This window comes from Carassius gibelio, chromosome B10 (assembly GCF_023724105.1).
Source record: "Carassius gibelio isolate Cgi1373 ecotype wild population from Czech Republic chromosome B10, carGib1.2-hapl.c, whole genome shotgun sequence".
NCBI classification, from domain to species: Eukaryota; Metazoa; Chordata; class Actinopteri; order Cypriniformes; family Cyprinidae; genus Carassius; species Carassius gibelio.
The window spans coordinates 16094032-16110128 of NC_068405.1; the positions used below are offsets into that span (position 1 = coordinate 16094032).

The 16097-nt window shown below is 36.1% G+C and overlaps 1 protein-coding gene across 16 annotated transcripts in view; it reads left to right on the forward strand.

Moving 5' to 3' along the window:
- picalma (phosphatidylinositol binding clathrin assembly protein a) overlaps positions 1–16097 on the forward strand; it is a 39129-nt gene that overhangs the window by 12271 nt on the left and 10761 nt on the right. For 6 of the 16 annotated variants that reach the window (XM_052567083.1, XM_052567089.1, XM_052567086.1 and 3 more), the window contains exons 3-16: positions 3733–3875; positions 4650–4725; positions 6226–6328; positions 6409–6502; positions 6658–6769; positions 7696–7802; positions 7883–7924; positions 9771–9856; positions 10546–10669; positions 10780–10919; positions 11862–11959; positions 14008–14160; positions 15283–15366; positions 15673–15753. In XM_052567083.1, the coding sequence (XP_052423043.1) occupies positions 3733–3875; positions 4650–4725; positions 6226–6328; positions 6409–6502; positions 6658–6769; positions 7696–7802; positions 7883–7924; positions 9771–9856; positions 10546–10669; positions 10780–10919; positions 11862–11959; positions 14008–14160; positions 15283–15366; positions 15673–15753 (1443 nt within the window). The remainder of the gene's footprint in view (positions 1–3732; positions 3876–4649; positions 4726–6225; positions 6329–6408; positions 6503–6657; positions 6770–7695; positions 7803–7882; positions 7925–9770; positions 9857–10545; positions 10670–10779; positions 10920–11861; positions 11960–14007; positions 14161–15282; positions 15367–15672; positions 15754–16097) is intronic. The other 10 variants (XM_052567094.1, XM_052567098.1, XM_052567095.1 and 7 more) reach the window with 5 other exon arrangements.

Genomic DNA, 16097 nt, shown 5'->3' on the forward strand with positions numbered 1-16097 from the left:
CGCTCATCCTCGTCTGCACGCATGCACTGTCACGATCTAATGTGCTGTATGCCGGATTTTTAAAAATCTGACATTTTCTAGGACAGAATCCAGCAGGATCAAATTAATGTGAGCAACTGTGTTTTGGTGCAGCAGCGCCGATGTAGTTCACTTAATGTGCAGCGCAGTCACACGCGCTCCACATTTCGGTTAATTTTATACAATAATGTCAGTTGAAAACATTGCAATTGTGCTTTAAAATACAACAACGAGCACCACAAAACCATTTAAAGAGGCGCGTTCAGCGTTCTCCGTGCGGGATTGGAAACTGTCAACAAAGTAAAATGACCTCAAAAGTATGGCGCGCTCTCTTCATTTTATCAAATGATCATAATCGCATCTATTCATTTTATAATCCTGCTACTAGCATTTTATTCAGACTAAAACCTCTTTAATTCAAGTGAGAAAGCGTTTTGTGTGTGTGTGTGTGGCTTTTGCACATCCTGTCATACCGCTGACTGCGTGCCTACAATAGACGCATTTTGCAGTATTATGGTTAACAATTAATCGATTAATTGATCGTTAATTTAAACGACGATCGATCATGGAAATAATCGAAATTTGACATCCCTACTTCCTATACATTGCAAATGGGTCACTGACAATAAGGATGTCTGAGATCTTTAAGGGATTGGCTTGTTCACCCCAAAATTTTGTGATTAATTACTCACCCTCATGTCGTTCAAAACCTGTAAGACCTTTGTTTATCTTTGGATCACGAATTAAGATTTTTATGATGAAATCCGAAAGCTTTCTGACCCTGCATAGACACCAACGTAACTACCACATTCAAGGCCTAAAAAAGTAGTAAGGGCATCATTAAAACAGTCCATGTAACAGCAGTCATCCAATTTAAAATTTATGAAACTATGAGAATATTTCTGATGGCAAAGAAAACAAAAATAACAACTTTTCATCAATTTCTTCTCTTACATGTTAGTCTTCAGTGCTGATTGACGAGAATACCATGAGGGTTTACAGGCTTTTATTCTGTTATTTACTTTTTTTCACCTGACAACAAAAAGTCTCCCTGACATGTTCTAGATTCATTAACCCTACCCCATATCTAAACACAACTTTTACAATGACTACCTTACTATCAATAAGCAGTAATTAGGAGTTTATTAAGGCAAAGCTCTTAGGTAATACTGAATGTGTTGTTCCATAATCTGAAGCGTTACCAAATTACATTTGGACAAAATGAGTCGTGTCATTGACCCAAAAATGTAACCATGAGGAAATGGATATTTAGTGGTGTAGGTTTGCATATTTCCACCATAATCATTGGGTGGGTGAATATTTTAGTCTAAAGTAAACATATCTTTCTCTATTAATAGCTTATTCCATAACAGTGTCTTATTTGTATGTTTACAAGCACAAGTCATGTTTTAAAGGACTAGAAAATGAAGATGATCATGACAACCCATATGTTGTTTTAAACCCGTATGACTTTGTTTCTTCAAAAGGAGACATTTCTAGACCTTTTTATCCACATTAATTTATAGCTATGGGAAGCTGGAGTTTTCAAGATAAAAAAAAAAGATGCAAAAAGATCTTTAAAGTACACAATTTTTGCTCTATATTCCAAATCCAAAAAGAGTTCAAGGGAGTTATACAGGTTTAGTAATAACATGAGGGTGAGTAAATGAAGACCGCTTATATTTTTTAGTGAACTATCCGTTTAATATCATCCTATTTCTTCAGCATATTTTATAGAAGCAAATAAAGTCAGTGTAATATTAGAACACTTCCAGTGCACAATTTGGCATTTGATGACTTTTAATATTGTAGAATTACCCAACAGGCATTTCAAATCATGAGCCTGAGTGTCAAAGGAATATGGATATTTTATTACTTAAAGTTTGGTAAGGTTTTACTTCAAGTAGGTAAGTGTCAGTGAGTTAGATTTTTAGGCAGAGCGGGTGGCAATTCATTCATTTCTCATCACGTGACCATCACATGGTTGGATACACATGCATGTGCACCCTGCTGAACCATCAATGAACCACTCCAGGGAGAAAGAGATCCACATTGGATGGGTCTTGATTAGGAAAGCGTCCTACAGATGTCTCATTCTTCTCTTCTGATGTGCCTGCTGGCTACATCAGGGCATGTAAGGTAAACCCGTCAGTGTCCGGTTACCCTGGCGTAGGACGATAACAGCATTAAACGTCGTCTTCTGGCTTTTGATCTTTCACTCGAGGCCCATGGACGTGTGCTTTCGCAGCGCCATCATGCTTGGCGCAGGCGTTTTGTGTTGGCTCTGAAAAGTGTATTGTTGTCACGTGGCCAAGCCTTTGTGCAGGTTTAAATGGCGGATCTTATCTGTAAAAGAGAGGGCATTCTATAGCCCACCCATGCTCGCTGTGCAGCATATTTTCACATCCCCACTTCAAAAGGTCATGTATGCACTAATATTTGGTGGCAGTTAGTTGGAAGTGTGTAATTACTCTTGTGTCTTTGAAATGGGTTGTAGTAACGATGAGTGGCTTTTTAATTTCATTTCATTTAAGGAGGTCTAGAAGTGGTTTCTCCGTCATTTGAATCCTGAAAAGAGAGAGGCAGCGGAGTCCCCCCTCGCTGTCTGTGGGAGGCTTCATGAATGGCATGATAAGCTGCGGCCCTGAATGAGTCTCACAGTGTCGGTGGTGTAGAGCGAGCCTTGAGGGATCCCGCTCTCGGAGCACAGATGGCTGTGGAGTCCAGCCAAAGAACTAATAAAGCACAGGATATAAATGCATTTCTCTCACTCAAACCATGTCAGCGCTGTCTGAATGCTAACATACTGAACGGAGGCACCTTAGAATCATTAGGAGGTTTACAGAACTTTCAGACTGCATCAATAATTTTTCTATTTTTAATACATTTTCGTATATGTCTTGTCCATTTAGTCAATAATTTGTTGTTGTATTAATTTCTTTTTAATGGCCTAATAACAATTAAATAATCATTTTTGTAAACTAAAATAATTGAAGTTGATGATACTGTGCGTGCAAAATGATGAACTTGAAAACATGTTTTAATTCATCTTTTTGTCATTTTGTTCCACTTCTTGAACCTTAATTTTGTTTATGAGATGAACACTGCCAATCAGAACATTTTAAAACTTAAAATAAAATAAAATGTGCAATGTAATTTTAGAACAATTACATTTTACCACAATCTGTCTGTTTCTAACTAGTTTTATCCAAAATTGGTTAGAAACAGACAGACAAAATATAACTTGAAAATGTATTCATGTGCTAGCAAAGCTAAATTTTTAGCAGCCATTACTCCAGTGGTTAGAGTCACATGATCCTTTAGAAATCATTTGAATATAATGATTTGGTGCTTAGGAAACATTTCCAATTATTATCAATGTTGAAAACAGTTGAGCTGCTTAATATTTTTCTGAAAAAGGCCATGTACTGTACAAATATCAGGATTATTTGATGAATGGTTAAAAAAGTATCATTTATTAGAAATGGAAATCTTGTGTTGCATGTCATTTTCACCACCGTGTTCTCTTTATATCAGTATAATCGTCTGTTGACTACTAGTTAGGGCACCCTTTTGAGGAAGTCTGAACTGGGGGATTCAAAAAAGTTAACATGCCAAAACTGTTTAAGTTATTTAGGGGCCAAATACAAAGGCTGTGATGTGCTGACAGTTTGAATTATAAACACCTTGACCTCTTTCAACTCTCTCTTACAGGTCTGATCCACTGCACCAATGAGATGAATGTGAACATCCCTCAGCTGGCCGACACGCTGTTCGAGCGCACCACCAACACCAGCTGGGTGGTCGTTTTCAAATCCCTCATCACCACACACCACATTATGGTCTACGGCAATGAGGTCAGCGACCCTACACACACACACACACTCTTGTACACTTTTATAACCTATAGCCTGATTAAATCTCTACACACTGAACTCTTTGGAATGAAGGAATAGTTCACTCAAAAATGAAAAAAGAAGGAAAAAGTTGTCATTCGAAACTAACTATATATTTTATTTCTGTTTTTAAAAATTTAATTTGTTTTATTTATTTTATTATTATTTTTTCTTTACTATTTTTTTTTTTTACATATCATTTTCTTTTTCTTTTCTTTTTTTGGAAATATCCTGACCGCATTTAAATATTTTATTTTAATTGAAGACCTTGCTGACCACTTTTTAAAAACACTTTTATTGAAGTGTATTCGTTACGTTTTATTTAACAAAATTTATCAGTCCTGGGGTTTATAATTTTTTACAACACTTTTTTTTTTAAATTATTATTATTATTTTTTATAAAGTTGTACAACCTTATTCAGCATTTACTTTAATTTTATTGAAAACATTGGCCAAGATCCATCTTTTATGTTCTTGGAAGACAGTAAGTCAGGTTTGAAATTAAATGAGCGTGAGTAAATAACCAACTTTACATTTTTTGGTGAACTAATCCTTTAACTCTCGGTATTTTCAGCAGTGTTTAGTCATGGTTTTGGTTAAGTTAAAGCAGTCAAACCGCACATGTTCCACACTCAATCAATTTTACCCTTGTGGCTTCGACAGTTCTGTTTATTTGCCTGATGACTAACTTCAAAATAAATTGAAATCCACACTCTTTATTCCTCATGTTGACAGAGATTTGTACAATATCTGGCCTCCAGGAACACATTATTCAACCTCAGTAATTTTTTGGACAAAAGCGGGTTACAAGGTAGGTGCTTTCAGCCCAACACTTCATTAGTCATTCTGTTTTCCCAAACACATCCCAGCTGTGTCATCCATTTTCATGAGCGTCCAAACCCAAGACAAATGCAGACGTGATGAATTTTTGAGCAGCTGACAGAACATGCACTATGTTTTCACAGGTTTATCATTTTAATGTTAGTCATGGTCTGATGCTGTGTTGGAGGGTTTGGGCAGCAGAAGCATGAGGCTCTGTCTGTCTGTCTGTCTGTCTCTTGGGACCTGTTCAGTTACATGTCCGACTTTCAGCTTAAATAAAGCACTAGTGGGTTTATTTACTCAAGGCTTTTCCCATGTTAACAAGCTGCCTGGCAGCCAGCACTCAAAGAAGGCAGCAGGGGAATCAGCACAGCAAGACTCTCTAGTTTGGAGAGTCTTTCAAGAATAGCTCTGAGCCAGTTTTCTGAAAAGGACTAGAACTTTCTGGCTCAGATTTTTTCAAGGCACCTTGCAGTACTTCACCTTTATCCTACTACTTTAATACTTTTAGTTGTGGCTGGGTACTTTTTAGTACTTTTCTTTATGACATCCCATATAAAATATAGCTACGCAATAAAATATACTGTATGTATCAGTATATTGAATATTATGAGTTAGAAAATATTTGAATTGACAAAGTTTTGCATTTATTTCATTATATTAATATTAAACAAGAATAAACATACAGTACAAATTGTTATTGCTTGGATATATATATAATATATGCGCTATTTTATTGTTATATTTTGACCAAGAGCCAGTTTGGTCAGGTGCATAAAACAAAAAGTATGAATAATTATTTTGTAGAAAAATAAAATTATTATTATTATTATTGCTAAATTAATAAGAAAAATAAATTATATTATACATTTGCATCTGAATTAAAACATTTTTAGTATGTGTGTATATATATATATATATATATATATATATATATATATATATATATATATATATATATATATATATTAGCATTTACAATGCCATATAGAGACTTCCACTGACATTTTTGAGTCCATGAATCAAACTCTTCTAGTATTTTTAACTACTGAGGATGAAATCATATGTCAAAAAATGTATGTCTTAGTGCTCTCATATTCATGGAATGATTGTAGAATATAATGTACATATTTAAAATGTTGTCCATTTCATTTGTAAAATTGTATCTTTTGCATTTGAGCATATGACTCGCAGGATATACTAGTAAACTTCTTGATGACCTGTCATACTTGGCAGAGTCTGATAAATCTGACGGCTTCTAGGCTGTGTCATGCATTGTACTAACCCTATGGAAACCAGAATGTTTTTTCCCTCTGAGCCTTTAAATGAGTCACAATCATTGTGCTCAGAATTCAACTAGTACATCAAAGACTCATGTTATTAAATGTCTAGAATCAGAACACAAGAATACGGTCTGCTGTATGACTAATTTCAACAACCCGTGGGTCACTGTGAACTCAGAAGACAGCATGTTCTCTTCTGCGTGCAGGGTATGACATGTCCACCTTCATTCGGAGGTACAGCCGCTACCTGAACGAAAAGGCAGTCTCATACAGACAAGTGGCTTTCGACTTCACAAAAGTAAAAAGAGGGTAAGTCTGTTTTTTTAAAGGTATAGTTCAGCCAAAAAATGCGAGCTCTTTATTGAATTGGTTGTCTGTTGTTGTCAAAGGGCGGATGGCGTAATGAGAACTATGAACACAGAGAAGCTCTTAAAGACCATCCCTATCATCCAAAACCAGATGGATGCACTCCTCGACTTCAACGTGAGTTTATGCTCACAATAACTAGACTTATTTAGACTTGAGCTCCATATGCACTAATGGCTTGGTCTTTCTTCAGTGGTCTTTTCCACTTGTTTTCAGTTCTTGTAACATAATCGTCTCATCCAAATTGTGTTTGGCTTATTTTGTGTCCACAGGTAAACGCTAATGAGCTCACAAACGGGGTCATTAATGCTGCATTCATGCTTCTGTTTAAAGACGCCATCCGTCTGTTCGCGGCCTACAATGAAGGGATCATCAACTTGCTTGGTGAGCTGTTATCCTGCTTGAGCTTTAAAAACTTAAAGTGGGCTGTCCTACATATTGGCTTTTACCATTTATCTCTACTGTTGGTTCCTGTTACAGAGACCTTTGAAATTAAAGTATCGGCCCACTCATCGACAGTTGCTTCGGACTCTGACCCGGACTCGTCACTCAGTTTTATGACCGTTTGTTTACTGCCTGAGAGCTGTAATTCATAAAACAAACCCTTCCTGTACATATCAATAGTCTCAGAATGTATTTTTGGGCCAAGTAAGGACATAAAACTAGCAATGCACCAACCAAATTTCAACATGAAGTGATGATTAGCTAGACAGTGTGATTAAACTTGGTTATCCAGACCATTTTATACTGTCCTATCAATTTAAGTCACCTGATATTGATCAGCTGTTGCTGAAAACTTGGAATTTTGGAACAACATCAACTTGAGTAAATGATGACAATTTTCATTTTTCCCTATTGACTCCAAGCCAAAAGGCATTGCTTTCTAGTTAGTTGAAGAGCAGATTTTATATATGATTTAATCTTTATTATTCTTATTTTTGATATCTCAGCAGCAGAAATATCAGATTATCATATCACAATTTAAATCGCTACCACAGTATTTGTTAAAACAATTGCAATATGATATTATATTTTACTAAATCGAACAGCCCTACTTAGAGTGTTTGTGTTGGACGGCTCCGTTCAGGGGCTGAGCTGCATCCGTTGGCTTCATTCAGTGGTTACATGTGAATGAGAGTTTCTGTGAGAGGCTGACATACTACTGAGAGTGGCTTCGGGTCATATTGTGACGGCAGATGCCAAGCATAACTCTGGTGAAGTCGCAGAGTGAAAAAACAAGCCCCCTTGAAATGTGGTTAGGAGTGCAAAGCCATCTCAAAATCTGACTTCATACCTTTTCCCATGTGTAGAGAAGTACTTTGACATGAAGAAAGCCCAGTGTAAAGAAGGCCTGGACATCTATAAGAAATTCCTCACTCGAATGACGAGAATCTCAGAATTTCTCAAAGTGGCGGAGGTAAGACTGTGTAACCTGTGCTATGGGGTCCCTGCTTATTTAATGACACACATTAATCAGATCTTTTCTGATCATGACAGCAAGTGGGAATCGACCGAGGGGACATTCCAGACCTATCACAGGTGAGGAAAAATAAATTAGCCTGGTTTTTGTATTTGTGTTTTTTTTTTTAAAAGTACAATAACTGCTTTCCCTTCTGCCCATTAGCTACTTATCTGTCACTCTGCCCTTAGTTCACAAGATACGGCTTGAGATCCTCAGCCAAACGTGGCACGGCTGCATTAGATCCAAACAAGTGCATGTTGTAGAACTCTCTAACCTGCAGTTACCTAGAAATCTCAATACGTAACACGAGTTATAGGAAAAGTCATCAGAGAGTTCTAGAACTGCAGCTAATTTGCTTGTGCAGTGAGGCTGCAAAGCGAGAGCTTGCAGTGCTCGACGCATGCGGACATCTCTGCATGACGCTGGTGGGGAAAGCTATTCTAACGGTCCACAATGCTTGATTCATACAGCACATAAAGGTGTGAGGCTGTGGGCAGCATACAGGTTTAAAACTAAAATCTAGGTTCTAGGTTTAGGTCCGATTTCATTTGCTTTCGTTTTCTTTTTAACAATTAGCTTTTTACTTGTGTGTTAAGGAGACCGTGTGAACAAGGAAATTATAATTTTTTTAGTCATGACCTTTTAATATGGGGTTTTCATTGGAAACTTCACTTATTTGTGTGATCTCCACCTTTTATATGTATATAGAAGTCTTTTTTTTTGTTCTTTTTTTTTTTTTTTTTTTTTTTAGATAATGCAATTTTTTTTCCGTATATTAACTTAAGATTTCTGGGTCTCTTTTTATTCTGCTTAACATTTCTGCAGTTTCTTAAATGCAATGAAAAAAACCTCTGTTAAACTACCACCTTTATATTCTGTATCTTTCCTTATCTTTTCGTTTTCAGTTTACAGTTTGTGTAAGTACCTGCATCTCACTCTCTTCTCTCTGTGTTCAGAGCTTTTGGTTTGTATCTTTGCATGCTGTCTGTGTTTTTGTACAGCAGTGAATCTTCACTTAAGGGGACATTTTTGTCTGTTGTATGTTTTCAATGTTGTGTATAAAGTTTGTTATTAAAGTGATCTTTTAAAAATGTGATTTTAAGTTCATTAAGAATGTATGTGAACATTACATTTTTAAAAAAATTTTGATAATTCATATTATATGAACAGTGATTCTAAATTATTGTCATTATCATGCCATTTTTAGAAAACATTAAAGAACTAAATCTATTTAGTCATAATAAAATGAAAAGTGATGTGAGCATGATTATTTTTAAAATCCTTGTCAGTAACTGTAATGCAGCTTTTATAAAATACATACATAAATACGTACATAAATACAATTACTAAATTAATAAATGCTTTTATATATATATATATATATATATATATATATATATATATATATATATATATATATATATATATATATATATATATATATATATATATATATATATAATTATTATTTTTTTAAATCTATTAAGTTCTTTTTATCTTTTTTTTTTTTTCTTTTTATTAATTTAGCTGGTTAATTTATTTTTATTTCTGTATTTATTTATTTTCCAATTAGTTAAATTAGTTTATTCATATCAACTCCAAGGCTTATTAAAACTTTTCACAGATGTACAACATCATGTACAACATCAAGGATATTATTTCAATGATTTCAATGATTATTTCATGATTTTCCATTGAAGGGTTGTTCATATTAAAGTCATTGAGTCTCAGTCATGTTAAAAAATTTGCACATTTCCTAAAACATTTAAGACGAGTTAAATTTTTTTCAAGATTTTTAGTAGTCAGAAGTACCCCTAATTAAATCAACCACCACTATATGTTGTGTGTGTATATTTGTGGTCTTTGTGTGTCTGGGTGTGTGTGTGTGTACTGGTCTGTAAGCTAATGTTTCCATACCTCCAGGCCCCCAGTAGCCTTCTGGATGCCCTTGAGCAGCATTTGGCTTCATTAGAGGGGAAAAAGGTCAAAGACTCCACGGCTGCCAGCAGGTACAGTGATTTTCAAGAAGCTAATTTTGAACTTTCTAGAATGTGAGGGGGTTGCTTTCCTCATGCGCTGCATCCGGCGAGTGTTTGTGACTTTTGGCTGTTCTGAGCATGTGTGGGAGAGAGGTTTGTTTGGTGCAGCTTTTCCAAGTAAGAGGGATTTTGAGCTTTTTTTAATGCTGAAATTTATTATGCTGCCATCTAGAAATCAACATGTAATATCTCAGTCATTCTTTAAAGGCTACATTACTGCAGTTTATGTACATAGGAATTGTACCAAGTTTGTAGTTAAATGCTTATAAAGTTTCTCATAGGTTTACATTTTAATCTGATTGAAGCATTGAATTATCTAAGGTGGTTTTAAGTGTTGTGAGTGGTGTCATTTAATTTCCTTATTTTATTTAATATAACAAATATTTCTAAAGCAATCAGTGTAATGTGTTTAAACAAAGCGTAAGAGGAATGTACAGGCATCTGATGACCTGCAGTTTGGATGTAGGCTAAAAAAATGCAAGCTTTACGAACACTGACAGTCTTTGTGGAAATCCAGGGTCAAACTGCGTTCCTGTAGAGGAAGCAGTAAAAATGTGCTCTGTTTATGCTAGTAGCACTGATGTCTACAAATGCAACCCTAGCGATTTCAACAGTGGCATATTTACTATATCAGGTCTTCTGCCTGTCTTTCTACATAGAGCCAGTACGCTGTCCAATGCGGTGTCCTCTTTGGCCAACACGGGTATCTCTTTCACCAAAGTCGATGAGAGGGAAAAGCAGGCAGCTCTGGAGGAGGAGCAGGCTCGATTAAAAGCACTTAAGGTGTGAAAGAGAGGAACAGGTTTTTTTTTTAGTTAAAGAGCTCATTAAATTGGATTATAACCAATTAGCAATGTAACTATCAAGGTTACGTGATTTGATTCTTCCATCAGGAGCAGCGTCTGAAGGAACTGTCCAAGAAGCCCTCCACATCTTCCACGACTGCAGCGTCTCCCGTATCAACAGAGACGGGAACCATCAGTTCCACCCCAGCCATTGACCTGTTCTCCACACCCAGTAGCTTCAATAACAGGTAATAGTTTTATGTGTGTATTGTTCAAAAGCGTGGGGTCGTCTTTTGAAAGAAATCCTAATTTTATCCATTAAAGACACATTAAGTCGATTAAAAGAGACAGTGAAGATGTTTATTATGTTGCATAAGATTTCAATTTCAACTAAATGCTGCTATTTGACATTTTCTGTTCATCAAAGAATCCTTGCACCAAAATGTAGCTCTACTATTAGCTGCACTATTTTAATGTTGATTTTTAAGTGACAGCAAAGTTCAAATGCTTTTCGCCAGATAGATTGTGGGATCAATCATCAAATATAGAGCAATTAGTTCTTCCCACACAGTCTCTCTTTTCTGATGATGCACGGCTGGTAGTGATTATTTTCCCAGTTGGTGAATGAGTGCACATGTGCAATCGTTTGGCATCAATCTTCAGCTTTGAGTATTTTATTAGGGCTCTATGGAGGACTACACAATGATGGCAAGTTAAACTCCACGATTACGTTACAGGCTTATGTGATTTTAATGATGATGTCACCCAAGGAGCAACTGGGACATGCGTTATTAATGATGCTAAGGCGAGCATCATTATTACTATTATACTTGCGGTTATGGGTTTGTTCAAATCAGATTAATGTCCTGTCCTAAGACTGTGCGGCTTTGTGTATTAAAACAGAGAAAAAGAGAAAAAGTCATTTCAAAATCAGGCTCTGGTTCTCTTGTTTACACTGAAAGTGTGTGAATTCCTGCCTGGACAGGATTTGGCTGTGAAGAAGGTATTGATTGCATGTGAATTTCCCCCAACTCCCTAAGACTCTACTTTAAGCACTTCAAATCAACGTGCCAAGTTTGTCTTTGCCATATAAGTGTGAAATGCTTGGCCCTTAGTCTGCCGTTTTATGGAAGACATTAATGCAGTTCCTGTGTGTGTCTGTGTTTGTCTTGGTGCGTGTCTGGCTCCAGTACTCCGAAGGTGCCGAGCGATCTTTTGGACCTGCAGCCCGCGTTCCAGCACTCCCTGCCTCTCTCCACCGGCCTGCCTTTAGCCAACACATGGGGAGGTGAGCCGTCCACACCACAGGAACTCACAGATCTGCGTTAATATCCATCTGATTGAAATCGAGCTTACATCAGCACTATCTTCTCCTCTGTAATCAAAACTGAAGCAGAAAAAGTTCCACCTTGAGTTTTATCCATGGTCTTAATGCATGCATTTTATTTGTCCTAAAAACATCTAATCTGTAAAGTCTGATAAATGAGAGTCTAATTTGTATCTGAAAGTGCTGATAGGGTGTGTAACTTGATATTTAACGTGGCAGAACTGATATCATATTGGTTTCCGATATTAGTCAGGCAGAACCATAAAAAGCCTGCAGCTTTCTGTGTTTATTGAATTATACTGCGTAAAACACACTCAGCAACCTTTACGGATGTATTACCTTGAAGCTCTTTGGAGTTTTAAGTATTCTATACAGTGTCCAACACCTCTGCTGTCATCTCCTACCACTTTTAAAAGAATAACTTACCTAAACATGATAATTCTGTAGTCATTTATGCATCCTTATGTCATTCCAAGCTCGCATGAGTTTCATATTTATAAAATAATTATTAAACTAAATAATTATATATTTTAGATTTATTTTACAACTTTAAATATTTATATCAGAATCAGACCTGCCAACCTGTATGCATTTTTGCATTCCAGCTACGCATTTTGACCTCAAAGTACGCTGGTGTGATTTGTCACTCTAAACTCCGCCAAAATCTAGTAACGCCTGTCCACGCGCAGTATTCAAAACAAGCAAACACTTCATAGCCTTTTTCTTTTTTTTTTTTTTTTATTTCTTTCCTAGTAGCCTATCGTTTATAGTTTGTTCAAACCGTTAGATGCTCTGACAGAAAGGCTGCGTGTGAGGAAGACAAAGACGCACTGTTTAGTGTTTGAAATGTGCTGTTTTCCTTAATGCATAAATTTAATTGAACGTGTGTGTGTGTGTGTGTGTATATATATATATATATATATATATATATATATATATATATATATATATATATATATATATATATATATATATATGTGTGTGTGTATGTTCTCCATCTGTAAATGTAAAAAAAAAAAAGGAAATATTTCCATTTTGCTGTCAGAAGTGCATGAGTTTCTTATTTAGGGATTCTCTGCTAATCTCCAGAGACTTCATTTAGAACGAGCTCATTGAAATAGGAGTGCAACAACTCCGACTAAAGTATACATGTTGCTGAAAGATTTGTAGTTAGAATTTCAAACCTTCAAGTAAATGTATTTGTCTGATAGCACTAACTGTAAAGTGTACTGGGTTAATCAAAATAGCCTATTTACTTAATTAGTCTGATTTTTATTATTTTTATTTTTAGTTTAGTAACTTTAACTTCTTCTTTAAAAATGTATATATATTTTTTTAGATTGCAATGTTATAATGTAATGTGATGTAATGTTGAACCCTTTTTGCACATAATATATGCCTACATGGTTACATTCACAAAATACCACGATGTATAGGATACTGTATAGTGAAAATCAGCACAAAAATACAGATATATGAATTTTTGCTCATATTGCCCAGCCCTACGGATGTGTACTGGGGGTTTAATTAAAGTGTACTGAAAAAACAAATAGCATAAAAAATCAATAGCAAAAATTAACTAAACCGTTATGGTAAACAATAAAAAACTGTAAAAAGTAAAACTGTTTACCCCCACTCCAACACCCATAACCCGCCCGCCACGCTGATGGTACTCCAAAAAAATTTCCAAGGTTGGCAGGTCTGCAGAATGAAGTTCTACTGAAAAGTAAGCATAGCTAGTCAAATACATTTTTATGAATTCTAATATTTGTCACAATTCAAAGGATAATTCGTAACCTTTTAGATTACATGCATGATTTGTTACATTTTCATTACATTCCATGTCGGAATGCTCATTCAGTGTAGTTTATTTACATCTAAAAAGCATCTAGACCAAACAGACTCCACCTCATTTGTCTGTTAGTCTGTGTTTGCATGCTTTCTCTTTTCTCTCTCTCTCTAACCTTTTCCTGTTATTTTCTGTTTCTGTCTTGTCTTTGACGGTGTAGATCCTTTCACGTCTACAGAGGCTGTTGACGACTCCATTCCAAACTTAAATCCTTTCCTTACAAATCCAGTTGTTGATCCTGTCCATCTGCCTGTTGTGTCTTCAGATGCTGTTAGTTTTTCCTCTAGGACACCCAGTCATGAAATGTTCGGTGGTAAACAGCTGTTCTATTCTCTAATGTAGTGTGCTGTTTGCTTTCTTTCGCCTGCTGTGTACCGGTCTGTTTTCCCTCCACTCTCATTTTTTTCCTGAATGCTCCACCGCATCAAGTTTACAAAGACCCTCTGGGTAGAACGGGGCGAGACCCTAGTTAACCTTAAAGTATCAGATACGTGTGTCTCGAGTTCATACCGGCTGTGTACTTAAAACCTAGTAAGCTGCCTACATAGACAGTATTTTTGACAATGTCTAACTCAGAAGACTTTAACATGTACTTTATAAGTACTAATGAGATTTTATTACATGCTTTAAGACAAATTGCATGCATTTTTGAATCTGAACTGCTTGATTATTGGGATAAAAAAAAAAGTATCTAATTTAAATAACTAAACAAACTTTGAACAAATCTGATCATGAGTCTAGAAAAAAATCTAATTGTGGCAGTTTCATCAAAAATGGTTTCTTCCTATTCTTTTGTCACATTGGAAACCCAAGGTCAGGTTGAGCGCATTTCATTGTTGGGATACAGTGATCCTGAAAATTTAGATACTGTGCCATATAAATGTAAAAATTGCGGTAGTATGCTATTCTGAACACAGCCTAGGTTTTGAAACACTGTGTGTGCCTTTCTATGATTGGGTAAAAGCAGTTAAGGAAGTCTAGCTTCTATGAGTTTGTTCGACACTAGTGACTCTCGGAGCGAACAATAACATATTTGAGAGAGTGACGGACAGATGGTTTGTTGCTACTGTAAAGAGTATTTTTGTTTGTACAGCTGTATTATGGTGAGTTGGCTTTTATGATGAAGTAATGTTGGTCTAATATCAATACATGAGTGTGATCAAGAGTGAAAACGATTGGCTGTTATCAAGTACAGATTAACTGCTTAAAAATACATGTACCCTATTTGAGTTTGGTGGTCCTTTTTACCTACAATAAACCAGTTAATTGCTTCTTGGTGGTTTTCTGAAGGTCTTTACGATGGTCTCTGGACCACCTAACTCAAAAATATGCTTGGTTGTGCTTTGCTGCCTTTGCTGCCTGTTAGTTTTCCCAACCTTAGAGTGATAAGTTTGAAGTTCTTCCCAAATGTCAATTTAATTTCTTGGTTCTCCAGATAATTACAATCCCTTTATTGATTCGAGCTGTTCCGTTGCATCACCCGTCGAGCCCTCTGCTCGGATGGGCTGCTTCCTCTCAGGTACAGACGTCCCAGTGCGACATATGTTTTCTGACCTCAGGAAACATAATGGCGTTACCCCGCTGGTTTCCCCTCTGAGTGCTTTTCACCCCAAATTACTCTTAGTACCTTTATTCGTTTTACATTTATTTTGTTTTAATTCAACCCTCTTGACTGACTTTAACATAATGTGTGCAGTCCATATATATTCCCCCAATTAGGGTTTATACAACCCCCACCCCCCACAGCAAACATCACCCAACTTTGGTCTTTCTTCACTAATTTTCTTGTCTCTGGTTCCTGTTCTTTTGTTTCTTGGCCTGTCAGACTCGTTCTGTTCTCCGGCTGCCTACCCTAACACTCCTCTCTTCCACTCTGAGCCCTCCGCTGTAGCTGGACTATTCGGAGGTAGGTGCCTTCCCTCCAGCATGTCTCTCTTTCTTTTTGTGTCCTTCAGCTGTCTTCCCCTTTCTTTCCCTTCGCAGGTGCGCTTTTGTTTGGCCAATAGGAGCAGGTTTCTCAAATAAGTCAATTCAGATATTTGGCTCGGTTTAAGTTTGAAACCTGTGTTTTCAGCTTTCATTGTTAATTTTCTTTTAAAATAGTGTTGTCAATTTAATAATTTACTTCAGCACAATTAATTATGAAATATTCTTTTTTTAATTCTATATATTTTTTGTTGCTTTATCTTTTCAGACTTCATTCTAATTTTACTCCATTTAAGGAATTTGAATTGCTCATGTCCTTTTTTT